At 45.0% G+C, this 19,773-nt stretch overlaps 1 protein-coding gene across 2 annotated transcripts in view; it reads right to left on the reverse strand.

The window, feature by feature from the left end:
• LOC311003773 (partitioning defective 3 homolog) overlaps positions 1–19,773 on the reverse strand; it is a 377,802-nt gene that overhangs the window by 94,916 nt on the left and 263,113 nt on the right. For both annotated transcript variants that reach the window (XM_083995614.1, XM_083995613.1), the window contains exon 19: positions 16,989–17,211. In XM_083995614.1, coding sequence (XP_083851740.1) covers positions 16,989–17,211 — 223 coding nt within the window. The remainder of the gene's footprint in view (positions 1–16,988; positions 17,212–19,773) is intronic.

Consider the following 19,773-nt stretch of genomic DNA (forward strand, 5'->3'; position numbering starts at 1 on the left):
TTGTTTAATGATCCGTTCCCGAGCATCTATCTCGCCGTGGCAGACGGCAGCAGGTAAGAGTGATGAATACACAAATGCGCGGGGGCCGTCCAAAGACAAAGAACAATGAGGAGAGAGAGAGAGGCAGGCAGAGAGAGATGTAGATCGCACAAGCCACCTGGGTGGAGGGAGGCTCCAGGTGAAGATTACAGAGAGCAAACACACAACAGCTGTGTAAGATACAGCAGGTTAGTGATACACAGACACACACACACACAGGATCCAGATATGAGCTTTAGGCTGCGTTCACAGCTCTGTGCTGTTTGATACTTGATTGGCCATAAAACCTAAAGTTATCCACCACTTTATTTTCCCATGATCCATTGCGTCACACCACAACGGAAGTCGGTTTTCAACTTCTGTTTCACCAAAGACGGTTTTATCTTTGGTAGCATTCTAGCAAGCGGCTAATTGGTAGCGTTAGCCAACGGTGTAGGCACCAAATGTGGGGGCGGCTCCCGGCTGCCAAAACCGTTTTGACTAAATCTCATGTTTGTTAAGTCTAGAAAACGAATTATTGAACAAACATTACTATTTCTGTGTGACCGTTTTTGTAATTAGTCATGGTTATCGTAGCTGTTAGCTTCGCTGCTGCTGACAGCCAACAGCTAGCAGCAGCAGCAAACTAACATCAGGACGTCATCATCCGTCAAAACCCTCCCGTTGTCGGACACGGCATGAAACTACTCCAGTTAGCTCAATCATGTTGTAACTAGGATATCCGCTGGAAAAAATATTTTTTTCATGGGCCATTTATTGAGTTATTGTTTATTGACACTGCTAACGGCTAACAGCTAACGGTTAGCCCAGCTAATATTTCCGGTGGAATCGAGTGTCATGGCGACACCCAGCGCCATTCTCCGGAAAATGGTGGATATACACTAACATGTGTCGGGCCATATAATATCTGCTTTATTCATGCTATAATGTCCACTGATGCAGGGAAACACTGGGAGTAAAATTGAAGTGTTCAATCAAAGTGTCATGCGTGGGACATCTGCTCGACAGCATCTCATAAAATAAACGTCTTCAAATAGTGATGTGCATTAAGCAGAACTCTCTGTATGACTGGGCTTTACTGTATGTATGTATGTATCTGCTTTCACTAGAAAAGAAGTCAGTAAATATGTACTCCATGTGATGCGATACATCATCTTAGATCACTGAAAACAGAAGGGTTTATACCACGAGCAGTGGATGCCTCATACATCATCTTCATTGATTTACAGGGTAATAATACTTCAAGGCTGCAGCGCAACACAACAGAGGAGTAAAAAAAAAAAAAAAAGCCAAAGACTGAATTTCAACAGAGTGGAGAAGAGGAAAAAAAGAAGGAAATTATGCAAAGCCCTCAAAGCTAGTTTGATTGTTACAATCATTTAATCTGCCGAGTAGATTTGAGAGAAGCAAATCTGTTTTGACGTCCGTCCTCCGTGGGGAATTTTTTGTGGTTTGCACACAGGATGCTGCAAACCTGGGGAGAGAGGACAGCAGGAAGAGCTTCCTCTAAAGTCTGTGGTGTTTTTTTTTTTTTTTTAAAGACGAAGCGAATCGGGCTTTAACCTCACGACAGTCACACACGCCCCCCCCCCCCCCCCAGTTCAATCCTTTTGATATTATTCAGACCTGCAAATGGAACAGGTGAGTCAGAGAGAGGGGAAAAATGACTGCATCAGTCTATCAGTTTGAGTAAGTGATGAGAGGATAATTTCAAGGGCAGACAGAGAGAATCATTATGGTTTCTGCTCGGCGAACCTGAAAGTTAATCCAAATCTCCCAGGGCGAAGTCTCCAACACACACGCGCACACACACACACACAGACGTCTGATGTGGTGACTGAGCTCCCTGTCCCCTGAAACTGTATTTGTCACTGTCAGAAAGTGAAGCAAGCTGTGCCTCCTGCATTTCATTGTGATAATCCAGAAAGCACCATAAAAAAAATATCCATATATATATATTTTATTTCTCAGAGAAGAACCGAGAGACTTTATTATCATTTTATTTACGGCTAAAACTACACAGCAGAAAGTTAAGACTGACACAAACCTGGGTTTCTGCACCCAGGGCAACACCCTGACAGTGGCATGTAATTTTAATAGTGCCTTGTTAGGAAGGTGAGGCTCCTCAGGTGTTGTTGCAGCTGTGGTGGAAAAAAAACACACACATACACACACACACACACTCTACCTGTGGTGAAACATGGATGCCGTGTAAAAAAGAATCCAATAAGACAAGTCAGAGAGAGTAAAAGAGAAAGTTTTTTTTCTTGCCTATGAATCAGACTGTGACCCTGCGATCGTTAACAAGCGTTAAAGGGGCATTCGTTATCATCGAGTGGCCTTAATGTTGCCAACCAGCGGTTTCCAAGGGACACCGGGCCCAGAGAAGTACGGGAGGATGTTCTCCCGTCATTCCTCCGGCTTCGAGCCACCACCAGACGATTATCTCCTTCCCTGCGGAACTCATTATCTGCAACCTGTAATGTCAGTCAGCGCTTTCCCTGCTCAGCCAGACCTCTTTTAAATTAGAAATCTACTATTAGACGCATCTGTTAGGGAAAAGAAAAAAAAAAAAGAAGAAGCTTTATCCTTAGGAGAAAGACAGCAACCTGAGCTTCATCAGTGAATGTCAAGATAAGGCAGCTCCTCTGTGGATTCACACCCCCCCCACTCCTCTTGTGGTTCATGATATGGATTGTGCCTATAGAATAACACAACTCTTAATGCAGTCGCACATCGCTTCGCCTTGTGCAGGGACGCTGCCTCTTACAGGTCACTGCGAGATGTGACATCCCTGTGCTTTCACTTCAGTGGACAAGAGGCTCGCGCACACTGAACCAATCGATTTCCACCCGGAGGAAAGAGGAGGAGGGGGGGGTTGTTGATTGGCTGCAGCTCTGAGATTCCTCCACCGACGGTGTGAAAACAGTGGGGAGAGGTACAGGAGGAGAGAGGAGGGGGTGATGGGTAGGAGTCGAAATGGTTCATGCCGGGTGGGAAAGGCATGACATGCATTTATTCATGACATCAGGCCGAGCTCCGGCGGGGGAGAGGGTGGCGGTGAGGGGGTTTGGGGGACGACAGCGCCACGGGGTGAGATGGAGTCAAAAACGATTCTCACCAGAAACTCTCAGGTCGCCCAGCTGAGCAGAGAGGACGCCGCCGCCGATGCCGCCGCCACGTTTCGAGAATACTCGGTTTCGGTGACGCTCTACTCTACGTGGCGTCGCACCGCAAAGAAAACAATGAAATGGCAAAAAAAAAAAAAAATTTGCAGGTACATGAATTGCATCCCATCTCACATCATTGTATTTAAATGACAGTCTTTTTCTTCAAGCAATATCTCTGTCCCCACCTGTTTACCATAAAGAGGTTATTGTATGGAAATGAAGATTTTCTGGCTGCATAGAAATTGATGCTATAATACCCTTTCACAAAATCGTTTTCATCTTCAGATTTATCTTTTTCTTCCTGCTGTGTCAGTCACTATTTTCTGTTATTTCTGTTACTCTGCCCCCCCCCCCCCCCCCCCCCCCCCCCCCCTCCTCTCTCTCTCTCTTCATCCATCTGGCTCACACTGTGTTTCTTTCAGGCCTGTGTTGTGTTGTTGTATGTCCAATCACCTGATCGACAACTGCATTCCTCCACTTGTCTACTTGTTAGTATGTAGACGTAGATAACCAGAGACAAACAGAAGCCTTTTACCATCACCAACAACACCGCCGAGGGGGGAGGAGGAGGAAGAAGAAGGGAGGAGGAGGAGGAGGAGGAGGAGGGGGGGAAAAAAGGGTGAGGACTAAAATAAATATATGCGTGTGAAGAATGGTCAGTCACAGAGAGCTGCGAGGCTATTTTCGGGTGATATCCCATCCTACAGATACTTCATTGTTTGTTTGTGCCATTATATGTGAATACATGTGTGTGTGTGTGTGTGTGTGTGTGTGTGTGTGTGTGTGTGTGTGTGTGTGTGTGTGTGTGTGTGTGTGTGTGTGTGTGTGTGTGTGTGTGTGTGTGTGTGTGTGTGTGTGTGTGTGTGTGGAGGAGGGTATGGTAGATTTTCAACACTCTGGTAACAGAGTTAATCCGTTCTTATTGAGAAATGTCCTCTGAAGCCACAGACACCCGACACAGAGCTGCAACATCCAACATGATAGAATTACATCAGAGTGAATGGCTGATTCTCTCTGCCTTCAAACTAACAGCTATCAGTATCAAAGCAACTGTTGAACTCAATAAGAGTGTGTGCATGTGTGTGCATGTGTGCATGTGTGCGTGTGTGTGTGAATGTGTGTATGTAAGTCAATTAGGGTTGCAAAATTTCAGGATATTTTGAAAGTTGGAAACTTTCCATGGGAATTAACGGGAATATATGGGAATAAATGGGATTAAATCAAAATGGAACTTAAATATAGTTGGGGGAAATATATTGTAGCATAATCTTGGCTAAAACAACCAGATTTAAGTATACTTGTACACTTGAATATCTATGCTATTCCTCAATCACATGCACACAGCACACTGCTTACTGCAGGGCTGTTGAGGGCTATTTTCTTTCCCAGCATTCATGTTTTTGTTGTTCAGTAAAAGAATTGATTGTTCATACAAGAATTAAAACTTGATAAAGTTCTACTCACAAAGAAATCTGTTGAAATGTCATGTTTTTTATGTTTGGACGATACAGTTTGTTTAAATTACCCCCAATTTCCAGTTCATTCTCATAAATTCCCATAATTTCCATGGAAAGTTTCCAATTTGGAATATTTCCAAAATTCCCCATCTTAACTTGCCATGGAAAGTTTCTGGAAATTCACTGGAAATTTTCCGCCCCTTTGCAACCCTAAAGTCAATAAATGTTGATTGTAAAGTTGTTGCATGTGAACAGGCCTTGTGTGTTTGCAAGCTGGAGAAGCAATGTGCATTCATCACACAGTGTGCCAATTATTCATATTTAAGCAATAGCAGGTACACACAAGCATCTGTGTGTGTCTGTGTGTGTGTTTTATCTATATATGTGTGCCTATATATCAAGGGACAGCTTGGCTTGTCCATATTTCAAACAGCCTGTGCAATACAAAGGACGAGGCCCAGCCCAACATGATTGCCTTTAATGTTTCACATAAATCACTTAGTTGTGTGCGCGTATGTGTGCATGCGTGCCTGCATGTGTGTGTGCAAGGAGAGGGAGGGGGTGTTTCTGCACACACTCAAAGGAACGTTTCAAATCCCTGACACCACTGATTAAAGCCTCTCATTACAACACAAATAAACAGTCTAAACGCATTCATACGTCCATTTGTTAAAGTGTATGAGTGCAGTGGAGAGGATGGGGGGTGGTGGTGGGGGGTGGGGGGGTTTCTGAAGGACGATTTACATAGAAACACTTCAGCAGCACTGAGCTAAGTTCAGGTGTTTTGGTAGGAAACTACGAGTTGCTGACATTTGTTCTTCACGTTATCATCCTGCAGCTTCCTCCTCCAACTTTACACACGAAACAAGCAAATACAAAAGTTAGACACAACTCAAGCAAAAAACAATATGCAGATCACATGCACACTTACATTCGGTTAAAGTCTCACACACACACACAGAGAGAGAGAGCAGAGGAGGCGACAGTGCTGTGGTTTCTCGGTGGAGGAGCTCCAGTAGGTGGCTGAGGCTGTGACCTAGATACAGTACGGCACGCTGCATTCCTAATGGGCCGTTTTGATCACTGCCACTCTCTGTATCCTCAGCCGCCGCCGCCGCGTCGTACAAAGACCTCAGCGTTCAGCAAACGCAGCCGCCGAACTGCTGTCTGCTCAGCTCTTTTAATGACGGGAATGTGAAAAGTACCGCAGTGGGGAGAGGGGAGGAGGGGGGGGGGGGGGGGGGGGGGCAACCTGAATTTTAGACTTTGAGAAGATTTGTTGATGCTTTTGCAGCCACATTCACCTCCTACAACCTCAACCCACAAGGACAACAACGCAGATGAGAGGAAATACCCATTGATTATTGTCATGACATAAGATCACCTCTTCAATTAAGTTTGCTCATCAGGCCTCGTTTCTTGTCTTTTCTTGTTTTCATTACCCCGGCTTCTTGCAATTGTCTTCACCGACTAATTTACATGCTGATGAGTCTGGAGACAGATGTGTTTTGTGACGCTCAGATGCCTGATTTCCGCGACGCTTTGCCCGAGGACAGGCGAGGGGGGAGAAGAAGAGGGGCAGATTTTCTGTCTCGTAAACGTCAGGCTTTGAAATACAAGCATGGACACACACCGGCCCAAGCGTTGTATTGGAGTCCGCTGATCCGTGATATACATCCCTCCCAGTATTTAGAGAGAGAGAGAGAGACCGGAGAGGTCTTTCTGTCAATGCCACAATGAATCTCCAGGGCGGCTGAGATGGAGGAGGGAAGAGGGAAGAGATATGGGCGGATATATGGAAAGAAAAGAGGGAGGGAGTGACAGTAATTGTGAAAAAAGTGAGGATGAAAGAGAGAAGGAATCCCATGGAATCTCGAGGATAGTGGCTGTACATCACTGGCAGGGTTAGATAAATAACCCTGGACACTCCCTGCCTTCTGCCGGCCGGCCTTGCACAGTTGGATGAAACTTCTGCTTCTCCAAAGCGGAAATAAATCAAAACATTAGGAGCACATGTCGGAATGAACACGCCTGCATAAAGCATTCTTCAAGTCATGCAGTCATTTGTAAAAAACTGTAGCACAATTACTGGAAACAAATGGGGCAGCGAGATCAATAAAGAGGATTTGCAGCCGCTGCTTACATACATATTGAATTTGATATTGTGAAATATCTGCTTTACTGATTTACAGCACAAAGGGGAGCTCGCTTTTATAGCACAGGGAAGAACATGGGGATTTGGGAAAAGATTAAAGTGCGAGAGTGAAAACAATCGATCGAAGAAGAAGAGGAAGTATCCTCGTTGCGTCAGGGAGCCGTGGGTTTTATGGGAACAATAGCACTGGTACTGTATGAGATTGAGACAACAAATCAACCACGGTGTCATCGAGAACTATAGTGCCAAGCTGAAGGTGATCTACCAAAACACTATCACCGCATCAGCCTCCTTCTGTAGCGTAGCTCTGAGCAGCTCGCGGCTCTGCCCCGCCGTTCTAAAAATAGCTTGCACTGACAAATAACGAACCTACTGCTATGACTTACAGGGATTATGGCAATGGGCCAATTTGTCAAAAATGTTGAACTATCCCTTTAAGTTAGGAAAGGGTTAAGGTAAAGTGTACTGAAAAAAAAGAATCCATTTGCACATCTGTACGAGCATCTTATTACAACCCATTTAATTGTTAAGTGACCTCTAGTAGCCTTATTAATTATGACGGCAGTGCTGTTTCTGTTATTAAATAATTAATTCTGTTAATTTATTACTGTTACTAATCAAATATTCACCATTATAGTGGGTTTCATCCAAATATTAAAAGCTTTTGTGTAAAATATGATTTGTGTGTTGAACCTTTTGTCCGAGGACCAACAGGTGACAGGTGTGAGATCAGCGTTGTGTCATTAAACAGAATAAATGAACTGCACTGAAAAGAGAGCGAGGACCTTGTCCAGCGCCGCTATTATTATGCTCATTTGAGATCATGTTGTTGTTACTATGACGATGAAGGCCGGGCACAGAAGCACACTTCTATAGCTCATGTCTGAGGGTCGTTGTGCTGTCCATCGGTTCGAATCTAGGTGGTGTGAGTTCCACCTTTATTGTCCTTTTCGGTGTTGCCGTAGTTTGGCGGAAGTTGTCACTGTTGTCATAGTTTCTGTCAGTTGTCTGGCCTTAGAAATCATTTGCCTGTTTTATGTTATAGGCTATGTGTCACTTTATTATTGTTTGTAAAGATTGAGTGTCATGTGGGATCATAACCGTTAGCGATTGAATGTATTTTTCCATAGACGTTAGCATGAAGCTAACACAATGATTTCTTGTGAAGTTGTACACCTGTGTGTAAGTGTGTTTTTGTTAATGACAAGTTGACACTGACTTACTGTAAGGTTGTGTTCAGAAACCTGTGTTAAAATTGAAGTATAACTTCTATCGCTGCTTCTGGTTCTGGACACAGAATCCAGACATTAGATGTAAATCACAGGGTGGAGAAAAACTTGTTATGCTGTCCATCTGTTCAAATCTAGGTGGTGTGAGTTCCACCTTTATTGTACTTTCGGTGTTGCCGTAGTTTGGCGGAAGTTGTCACCGTTGTCATTAGAAATAATTTGCCTGTTTTATGTTATATGTGTCACTTTATTATTGTTTGTAAAGATTGAGTGTCATGTAGGATAAGTTCATTCTTATTTGATAACCGTTAGCGACTGAATGTATTTTTCCATAGACGTTAGCATGAAGCTAACACAATGATTTCTTGTGTAGTTGCACACCTGTGTGTAAGTGTGTTTTGTTTAATGACAAGTTGACACTGACTTGATTGTGATCAGAAACCTGTGTTAAAGTTGAAGTATAACTTCTATCGCTGCTTCTGGTTCTGGACACAGAATCCTGACATTGGATGTAAATCACAGGGTGGAGAAAAATCCCTGGTTGGATTTACAGTTGTTGATGCACAAATTATTCATAAGAGTCTGAAGCAGACATCATGCAGCACTGCAGCATCCTCAGCATCTGCATTTACCGCCTTCCTAACTCACAAACTAGAACTGTAGAGAGAGAGAGATAGAGGGGAGGAGAGGATGGGGGGGGAAGCTCACACATCTTGGCATGGCAGGGAGAGCCCAATTAAGGATCCTTCATGACAAACATAGGGAGAAACGCAATCCTGATCCAGCCATGAAAAGAATCTCCATTTCTCTGACACGCTCACCAAAGACGGAGGGAAAAAAAGATCAGAGTAAGACAGAGAGAGAGAGAGATGGAAAACCAGGGAAGAAAAAAAACAGACAATTTCACTTTACATGCCGAACACATGTCAGAGACACTGACAGAACAAGAGGAATACGGTTCCTGCCTTTAATTGGTTGTCTTTGATGGAAATCAGAAGTGTAATTCAACATCGATTGATATTACCTTTGTAATTCAAAAGCAATTTTCCTGGCTTTTTTTTCTCCGTTGCCTTCACTGTGATTGTCTCTCATCTCGCCCACCACCCATCTTCTCACTCCCCCATGTTAGGGAGTATGCACACACAACAGCAGGTGGGAACTCAGTGGATGGGAAAGGTCATTTCAGCCAAAGGCCTCTATTTCATTACATGCTAAGCCTGGTAGATGGCTGAGCGGACTAGCAATGAGTCCTACTGTAGCTTCATTTGCATAGCACATAGGGGGGAAATAAATAGGTTCTCCCATGTGTATTTCTCACCTCTGTCTCTCTACCATCAAGCATGCTTTGCATCTCTAAACCAGTTTACTTTCTCCCTCATCCTCAGACGCAAACATACATTAAATATGTTTTTTTTCTATTACGGACAGCATTAGTGATCCATTTGTACTATTTAAAAAAAACAAAATGGGATTGTGCCATTCTCAGATCCTGGTACGTGCTCTTAATGTTTTCTCATTATTTTCAAATCCGCCCGTCCTCCGAGAGTTGACTCGCATTGATTGATCAAAGCGATCTGGGCCAGCGCGAAAAAAAATAACATCAAAGTGGATTCAAAGTGTCTCAAAGTGTGAAAAACAAATATCAAACAGAGGTGGGGGGAATGATGATGGGGGGGGGGGGGGGGGTGTTAAGAAACATCGGGCGGTTTCTGTTTGGAACATCAAGGTTGATGAAAAGGAAGGGAGGATGGAATGAGAGGGAGAGAGAGAGGAAAGTTAGGAAGTAGGGAGTGAATAAATAGGAGAGATAAGAAGTGAGAAGAGAAGAGAAGAGAAGAGAAGAGAAGAGAAGAGAAGAGAAGAGAAGAGAAGAGAAGAGAAGAGAAGAGAAGAGAAGAGAAGAGAAGAGAAGAGAAGAGAAGAGAAGAGAAGAGGGGGTTTCATCGGTGGGTCTGGGTGTGATTCCACTGGGGTTGGATCATTAGTAGTCATAGGCCTGGTAGAGTATGGAGGGGAGCACTGCTACACTTAATTTGAGCTCTTTAATAACACACTTTATGAATTCAGTCATGTTTGCAGCCCTCTGCCTGAGACGCAGCGTGAGAGACATCGGTGGATCTCATTTCAGGCCAACAAGATTTCAGATTCAATTAACTCCATCGTGCAACACCGTGTCTTTGCACACGCACACATATACACACACACACATACACACACACACTAGCCTCCCCACTTTCCCCCATGCTTCAAGGTCTATCTCAGAGCTCTGCATGATCATTGGAAACCTAATTACTCCAGCGCTGTCTGATGGAGGCCCAGCGCTGCCCAATCACATTTGCATCGAGTGGCCTAAAGGAGAGGAAGTGCGGCCGGACAGCCAGAGCCCCCCCACCCACACACACACACACACACACCCCAACCCCATGCTTGAAACCACCATCTCTCATTCTTGCATGGTGGTTACTGTACAGTCAGGATTCAGCCCCCCCGACCCCCCCGACCCCTCCTACGAATTGACAGTGACATCAAATTTTCTGACACCGGCCGCAGGAGCTGCTGCAGACTTAACCTGGCGTTTCTGTTGTTCCACTGTCATCATCTCCCGACCGACCGCCGCTGCTGCTGCACTCGCTAATCTGCTCGACGGGGGGTGGGTGTGTGGGTGTGTGGGGGGGGGTGCAGTGTTGTTAGTTGTTTTTGTTTGGCCCCCTGCTGGGCCTCTCTGGAACATGACTGGCAGGAGAGTAATGGGATGTCACACTCTTGAGGACATATTTGTGCTCCTTTGTTTTTCCCTGAGAAGCTGAAAAAGCCTGACCTCCCTCTCTCTTTCTCTCTCTCTGTGACATGATATTTCTTTTAGCTGGTGATATCAAGGGATGACTCTGCACATGGCAAAAGCTGCTAAAGTTCATTACTGAGTAGGGTCGCAAAGGGGCGGAAAATTTCCAGTAAATTTACGGTAAATTTCCAGAAACTTTCCATGGGAAGTTAAGCTGGGGAAATGTTTGGAAATATTCCAAATTGGAAACTTTCAATGGAAATTATGGGAATTTATGGGAATGAACTGGAAATTGGGGGTAATAAACAAACTGTATCATATCCAAAACATATCCATATCCAAACATGTTTTGTCATAAGCAGACATTCATGCAATACATTAAAAAAACATGACATTTCAACAGATTTATTTGTGAGTAGAACTTTATCAAGTTTTAATTCTTGTATGAACAATCAATTATTTTACTGAACAACAAAAACATGAATGTTGGGATAGAAAATAGCCCTCAACAGCCCTGCAGTAAGCAGTGTGCTGTGTGCATGTGATTGAGGAATAGCATAGATATTCAAGTGTACAAGTATACTTCAATCTGGTTGTTTTAGCCAAGATTATGCTACAATATATTTTCCCCAACTATATTTACATTCCCTGTTAAGGACCAACCTTCAATTTTGTGAATTTCGGATTTATTCCTGTTTATTCCCATATATTCCCGTTAATTCCCATGGAAAGTTGGAATTTTGCAACTCACTACTGAGCTTGGGGGTGGGGGGGATTTGTGGCTCACTTCCCTCTCTGCTCCTCCACAGGGGGGTCAAAGTGTCAGCGGCACACAAGTGGCTGTGAAGCCGACAGGAAGTGGCTTGGAGTGAGTCGCCGCCGTCGCCCATATGGAGACCAACAGAGCGATTCCTGCAATCACTGACCGCCCCGCCGAGCTGATGTCTATCGCTGCGTCGCCGTCCAATCAAGTGTCGCCTTATTTCTCTATAGCTGCATAAGCTCGCTCAGCTCGTTCCGGCTGCGGCCCCAGCGTTGTTTGCTTTTTTACCTCCTTCAGCACAGACGTTGTGATGAGTGAGGCAGAGCAACAAGGACAATTATCATTTTCTCTCAGATTACATTTAGCAGATGTCAGAGCCCACATGTGGAGGCGGCTAATTGCTGTCTCCAAATCAACTGTGGTGTAATGCTACAAGCATATGTGAGCGTTTGTGGGTGTGATGTGATGGGGAAGGTGGAGGGGAGGGGAGGGGTGGAGGGCCGTGTTATATGGAGAAAGTGTGTATAAGTTGATATCATCAGGCATAGGCACGCTCTCGGCTATATATATGTGCATGTGCATGTGTGTGTTTGGTATAAAAAAGCCAGGCTAATGTGTGTGCCATGTCGGTGCACTAATGATCAGAACGGCTTACCCGCCATCAGCTGTTCACACCCACACGAGCAGAAAGAATCAGACGATGTGAGGACACGGGAGCACGCCAGCTACCTACTCTCATGCTACACATGGTCGTGCTTTCATGGTGTGTATGGGATCCATATTGTAGGCTATTATCACGCATGCATGCAAACCACACACACACACATATACACACACATATACACTCTGCTAATGTGCTCACGAATAATAAAGATTAACAGATAGCAAGAGAGCATCCCTACACATCTTCCACTGCTCTCCTCTCCTCTCCAGTCCACACCCCTCCCTCCCTCCCTCCCTCCCTCCCTTCTGCATCTTTCCATGTAGCCTTGAGTGGGGCTTCATCCACAGGGAGGAGGAGCAGGCAGACGAGGTCTCAGGGGTGATGTAGGCTGGATGTGGTGGTGGTAGAGGGGGTGGGAGGGGTTGCAGGGGCTGTCACACTGAGCTCCAGTGTCGGTTGATGGCTCGGCGTGAGGCATGCCACTTATCAGATTGGTGGGGAAAGGGAGTGTGCATGTGTATGTGTATATGTGTATGTGTGTGTGTGGGTTAGCAAGGGTGAGATGCCAGAGCCCATTAACACAGGCGTTTCATCTGTACGCACGCACGTGAATGGGCATAACGCACACGCACATGTAAATGTCTACGCTTCTTGAAAACTGATCGTGCTAACACGCACACTAAATAGAAAAAGAAAAAAAAGAAGCAGAATGAGTGGAGATGGTGGATCCTCCCTGCAGGCAGACAGTAGCACGATGCCGTGACTGCCACTGTAAAAAGCTCCCTTCTTTTCTCATTCCCCCCCTCTCCCTTTCCCTTTGCTTTTCCTTTTCATCTTCCTTTCCCACTCTCCCTCGGTGCCCCAGTTCACTCCAGTGCACACGGCCCCTCTCTCCTTCTCACCCAATCCCCCCTCAACCTCCTCCTCCTCCACCTCCTCCTCCTCCTCCTCCTCCTCTTCTCTGCTCTGGCCCCCATTCTCCATCCTGTGCCTGCCTTCCATTTTTGCAGCCTTCACACTCGTTTCTCCTTCATGCTGCTGTTTGCTTTTCCTACACCGTAATGCATTTTCTCCACTCGAGTCAAAAACACATTTCTACATCTAAAAAAAAAAAACATTCTGAAAACGGCTGTGCAGACACATGTCATAAATACTGCACTAATGGCTCTAATTGACCCTTCAAAATATTAATTTCCATCCTGTTTTATCGGCTGAATACTCAGCTCTGTGATAAATGAAGCAGACGTGGCGTTTTTGTGTACTCACACACACATAAACACATCAAGAGATGGGAGATGGGTCTTTGATGGAGGAGGTCAGTCAGTCACAGAGCAGATAACAACACCTCATTAGGCATGTTGAACGGAGTCTTTGCAGGCCAGGGTTGAGACGTCATTGTCTGCTAGCATGCTAACAGAGCCCTGGGCGAGGCTCTGCCCACATCTAAACAAAACTGATAGAATCGGAAAGTAATGATCACATGTTATCCACTAGAAAGGAGATGAATAATCAGGCCCAGTGGTTTGGGGGTTAATGCACCGCCTTGCACCGCCCGCTATCCCACTGAATGCAGACAAGGATGCGGCCGTATATATGCATGCAACAGACATCCTTGGAATAACAGTGATGTCAAGCTGCCCGGGGCTCAATTTTTATCCTATGCATGCATGCACATTGTTATCCATTCATAAGATTATAAGCTATCTCTTACTGGATGGTACAGGACTGTATACCAGGCAGTCTGCCATCCTATAGGCAGTGTAGGATAAATCCAGGGAGGCAGTGGAGCCAGGGTTGTGCACTGCAGCTTCTTTGCTTTGGGCTTTAGCAGTCAATTTTGTTTCCATCACGCACTTGCACACTCTCAGTCATTCTTGCACTCACAGTATTTATCTCAGTCTCTTCCTTTATCCTCCCCCTCGCTTGCCTATATTAGGCCATCCTCCTCTCCCCTGGCTCTGATGTTAATGCACTCCCAATCAGGCTGTCCATTAAGCGGACGTGCGCTACACGTTCATCAGGCTGTCCAAAGGCCTGCATGCAAATGAGCTCAAATTGCAGCGCGATGCAAACTCCTTGAAATCTCCTTAGAGGGAGAAGGTGAGTGTAAGACATGCATGTGTGAGAAATGCAGGAGGAAGCGAGTGCCTGCCTGTCCATTTTATGCTAATCAGAACCACGGAGACAAGCATTACAAAGGATTAACCCAATCAGGATGTCTTTTTGATGTTTGCGTGAAATGGTGAGACGCTCGCATGCGAAACTTGCCAATGTAAATTCTACCCGTGATCCGTAAGCCTGCGAGCCGCTCAGCTACTGTCAGACGAACCTTTCTTCATGCGCTGAAAACTTCATTCTGAAATCACTGTCAAAACTTTTGCTAGAATCTCTAAAAGTCAGACACACAGCAGATCTTTCACTTTCTTCCCATCTTCTTCCCTTTTTGACCGGCAGGCATTTCACGTCACTCCATTTGGTTCTTTACAACAACAAAAAAAGGAAAAAAAAAAAAAAAAAAAAAAAAAGTTTGTTATTCTATCCAGTGGGACGCATTCATTCTCACCTCAGTTCCCTGCCATCTCTAACTTTCTAAACCTGTTAAGTGGATTGTGAGGGAGCGGGGAGAGAATAGAAAAGGACAGTGTAGACGTGTGGGTGTGAGAGCTGTCACAGCTTTAAGTAGAAAATTGTTTGAGGTATCAACAAGGAGTAGGAGTTGCAGAAAGAAGAGAAAGAAAGACAAAGTGTGAGAGCTGGAGAGACAGGCTGCTTCAGGAAGCTGCCTCTTTGCATTCAGGAGGCACGGGGCCCGCTGGTGTTAAATGCACAGAGCAGGGGCCGATGTCAGCGGGGGCCCGCCACGTGCCAAATCTTAAGTGGCGGCGGCACTCGAAGATAATGAAGAACGATGACGAGGCCGAGGAGGGCAACGTGCACGGCTAACAACTCACCCAGCAGCCACCTCTCGGGCCGAGTTGCACGAGGTTTCACCGATTGGAGAACACGCACCGACAAATCTGTGGCTTCAAATGTTTCTCTTTTGCACATTTCTCCGTGTGCATCCCTGTGAACATGTGTGCGTCTCCACATATGTGTTCTCGCCTGGTGTGCAGCAACAGAATGTGAGCCTGAATGACTCATTACGCATTTACACCACCACGGGATGCAAAGACAGTAGAGTATAAAAAAAAGAAAGAAGCACATGAGTGAAAATAATGGGAGATAAGGAAGCTTCCCGCATTCCTCAATCGTGACCTCAAAACACACTTGTCGTCTTTATTGTTCATTACCGAGCCGTGTGCCGCGATACGCTAACTAATCCCATTAAACTAATCCACATGAAAACAACTTACGGCACGATAACGGCCCCGCGCTGCCTCCGCCATTAATTTATGCCATATTCAAATGTGCACAGAATTGAAATAATTAATGTGACTCCCCCTCCTAATTTTCCCCGTGGCAGAGGAGACTGAGTGGAAACCCGCAGGATGTTTATTTATGTATTTTCATCTTCACTCCTTTTGCACGTTCCTCCTTTCGTACGCCGTGTGTATGGGCCAAAGCCAGATTAGTTGTGTACTGTAGGTTGTTAGGTGTTTTCCAGCGGCTCAGATAGAACAACTACATCCGTCTGGTTTGAATCTGCCTCCGACTTCCTATGAGGAGTAGATGAGGTGATAAAACAGCGTTAAAGACTCAGCAGTGGTGAGCATCACTAAAGGAAAACTAATCTTTTGCTTGTGCATGTTTATTTTTAAACTGATGAATATTATAGGCTGTTGTGTTGGGACCAGAATGGTGGAGACTCTCTTTGCCTCCCTGACTTTAAAGAGTAACTAAACCCCCAAACCACTTTTTTTCTGCTGAAAACAAATATATTTGAGTATGAAGTAGTGTTGTTGATAGATTCTGGCCCGACTCTTGACATTTTAGTCAAAATATTTCAATTTAGTGCATTTTGTTGTAAAAAATGTAAGAGTGACTGCCCTCTATGGGTTGAAACACGGCTATTACAATCGAATTTTGCTATTGGCTAAGATGGAGGCCAATTATGTTTTTGGAGGCAGCTTTCGTCACGAACCACCACTTTTAGCCCCGCCCATAATCAAGGCATTTTTTGAATTTCCATCTTAGATGCACGTCAGCCAAAACAGAGGGGTTTAGTTGCTCTTTAAAAACGTTGTAACCTCAGCCGCTGAGAATACCATATATCACACGCATTTATTCCAGTCTACAGTGGGTTTTTACCGTCTCCAAAGGTCTTTTATCCCCAGAACCCAATCACAGCTCCCTCATCGGCGCCCGTACGGGCCCTGAACATTGTCTGCTGGTTAACAAATGCGGAGCGTGTTTGGGTAGGAGGGTTTTTGCGCACACGGGTTTATGAATAAAACATGTTGCCCTTATTAAAAATAATCTGGCTCAAAAGTGCCAGAGGCCCTTGAGGTCGATAACCCCCCCCCTCCTCTCCCTCTTCCATCCCCTCCATCCTCTCCATCCACTGCCTCCATCTCACAAGGTTCAAGGAGAGAGGTCCCTGATTAGCACTGGCAACATCCAGAGAATGCATTCAAATTCTGTATGATCCAATGGCCGACGTGTTGAGTGGAATTAAATAAAGCAGATAGCAATTGGCGCTTGCGGCTAAAAAGCCGGGAAGGGAAAAGAGGAGGGGAGAGGAGGGGGGGTTTGTTTAGGAATGTGAAGCTGAGCGCCGTCTCATTCTTACCTGAACATATCGCCCAGGCCCTTCAGCACGCTTTTCCTGGCTTTGATCTTGTCCTTGTCTTTCTCCTCTTTATCCCTCTCAGGTTTCCTCCTCTCCTTCCCTCCGACCTTGTCCCAGTCTTTCCCTCTGTCGTCTCGGGAGAAGCTGCCGTTCAGGTTTAGGTCGCCACTGGTGGACATGGACTCGCGGCCGGACCGGGAGCTTCCCTCCCCGTCCTCGTCCACTGCAGCGAGGAGATAAGGAGGATGGAGAAGGTGTTGAGTGCAGATATTTTGCGAGAGTGAGAAGAATAGTACACAAACACAGCGAGAGAATGGAAAAAATAAAATAAGTCAATAAAGACAGACAAAAAACTTCTACTTCCACTTGACTCCCTGTAGATCACAGACACCGCATTTGAAATCAGCACAAAGCAACAACACTTTTTTTTTTCATCAGTTACAAAGACTCACATCTTTTCCTCTTGCAACATCAGATAAACCATTAAAAGAAAAGCTGTGTCCCACAAGGTACGGCAGCTTTGAACAAAACAAACTCAACTCATCCGTCTCATTAGAGCAGAATATATTTACATTGTTCCCCCTCTGAGAATAATATTCAGTTGAACATATTCTCACTTAGCCGGAGCCTGAAGTTATTTCAAGAGTGCACATTTCACACAGCTCACAAGAGGAAAGTCTGCTGCTTCTCTCTTTTTTACCCCTTTCTATTGCATTTCATATAAAAAGTGATCTGAGCAAATAGAAGAAGTTGTTAAGATCGTCATATTATGAATCTGGTTCTTAATTTACAGCTGAACTCGTTTCAACCCCGACATCAAATTGAAACCAAACTCCTTAGGAGATGTAGGGTTGATTAAACTCAAAGTTTCCATCACATCTAATCAGAACTGATGTGCAAAATGTAATTAATCTGTCAGTAATTATACATTTAAATAATCTTGAAAAAGACTCCTGGGGATCTTAATTGCAAATGTGGTGCGTTCCACAAGCGGCATAGCTCCTGTCTGCCTTATATCTGTAGCTCTGAGGCAACGAGGTAGATGTCCTTCAGATTGCAACTTATTACAGTCCTGCGTGTCGTCGTCTAACTTCTGCCTTTGATGGAGGAGAGAAAAGTGCTTATCGTGAGGAAAAAGAACTGGGAGGGGAGGCCATGATGGATCTTGGCGGACTACGAGAGGGAGGAGCCGCGCAGGATTCACGTTTCCAGGATGAACAGTGGGGTTTGTTTTCTCCTGTGATCTGTGCAGCTATCAGCTGTTTCCTTCAGCTGCCATCTCCCAGGGAATTACTGAGATGGAATCTCAACATGAGGCGGCGTGCTGCAGGAACACGGAGCGAACTGGCAGCTTAAACCTGCTCAATTATGCAGCTCGTTGCCGCCGCGTTAGCCCCTCCCTTCCCTGTTCCACCTCCACAAAAAAATTTTAGGGAGCAGGTTCTGGATGAGTATACCAATTTTATCACTCAATCTGCTGGCTGCTTATCATCCACTTAAGAGCGACAGTAGCGAATGGCAGCTGTGAGCTGTGTCTGAGCTATTTAAATGAGTGCTAATGCTGCTACTGCTTAACGATGCCAATCTGCAGATAACATGCTAAACATTGTAATCCAGAGCCACCCAGAGGGCAGCGGCCATGTGGCTTTAGCATCTTTTCACATGTGCTTGTATATAAAGGCCTGGTGGTGAATCAGAGGGCAGGGCAAACAAAACAGAGTGTTGCATTTTTATTATTCAATGCAGTGTCTATCATTTTTATTTATTTAATCTGAGAATTTTGAATAAAACAAGACCTAAAAAAGAAAGAAACCTCCTTCTATCAGTGGACATCAAAAACCTGAAGCGTCCACAGCGATCTAATGGAAGTGAGCAGAAAACGACCTCTTTTACAACCTCCAATGACAGCAGGAGCGTTTGATGGAAGACTGAGAGGTAATGTGAGGAGACGGACAACTGCAGGAAACATTTTGTCGTCACAAAAGTGAAACTCCGAAACCATTAAACCCCCCCCCCCCTGCTTTCATGTCAGCTGACCTGTCACTGACAGTTATGACAGACACCTAAAATAAAGAAGTGGAGAAGAGTTTCTGCCCTGTGCTGCAGGTTTCCTCCTTTTTCTTTCCCCATTTCCTTGAAATACACAACAACAAGAAGTAGCACAGTGTTTGGGGAACGCAGGGGAGGGGAGGGGAGGGGGGGGGGTTGAATTTTGCCCAGCAGGATATCTTTGGGGACACATTTTCTTTAGGTGATGCCACATTCTTATTTTATGTAAATAAAAGTCTGGGAGCAGAGGAAGGCAGAGGCTTATCTGTCAACTTTGACTATTAACCTCAGTGACGAGCACAGACTGGCTGCTTTTATCTAAATTGAAAAACAGAGTTATTTGAATATCATGAGGGAGAATGCAATATACCGCGGCGGGGGAAATCGGTTGCTTTCCCCATTTTTCTTCGGCGAGATAAGACTGTATTTAGTGGCATGCCGACAGAGCTTATGAGAACAAAGCGTTTCAGGCAAATAATTCCTTCTTTCTCAAATGTCCCCCAGCTCTTTTAATGGAATCCTTTAATGGTGAATGGAAATTTATATCCGGTGATTACTCTTGTAGTGTTGCAGTGTTATTACCTGTCGCTAAACATAAGACGGCTGCCTCTCTATATCCAATGCATGTCTGTTTGTCATCAGACACCGAGTAGGAATGGATATATCCACTCAGGCAGAAGGTGCCGTGTGTCTTTCTTCTTCCTCTCCTCTCGTCATAGTTAAGGATAAAGTCGGG

The sequence above is a fragment of the Trachurus trachurus genome (assembly GCF_905171665.1).
Source record: "Trachurus trachurus genome assembly, chromosome: 20".
In the NCBI taxonomy this organism is placed as follows: domain Eukaryota; kingdom Metazoa; phylum Chordata; class Actinopteri; order Carangiformes; family Carangidae; genus Trachurus; species Trachurus trachurus.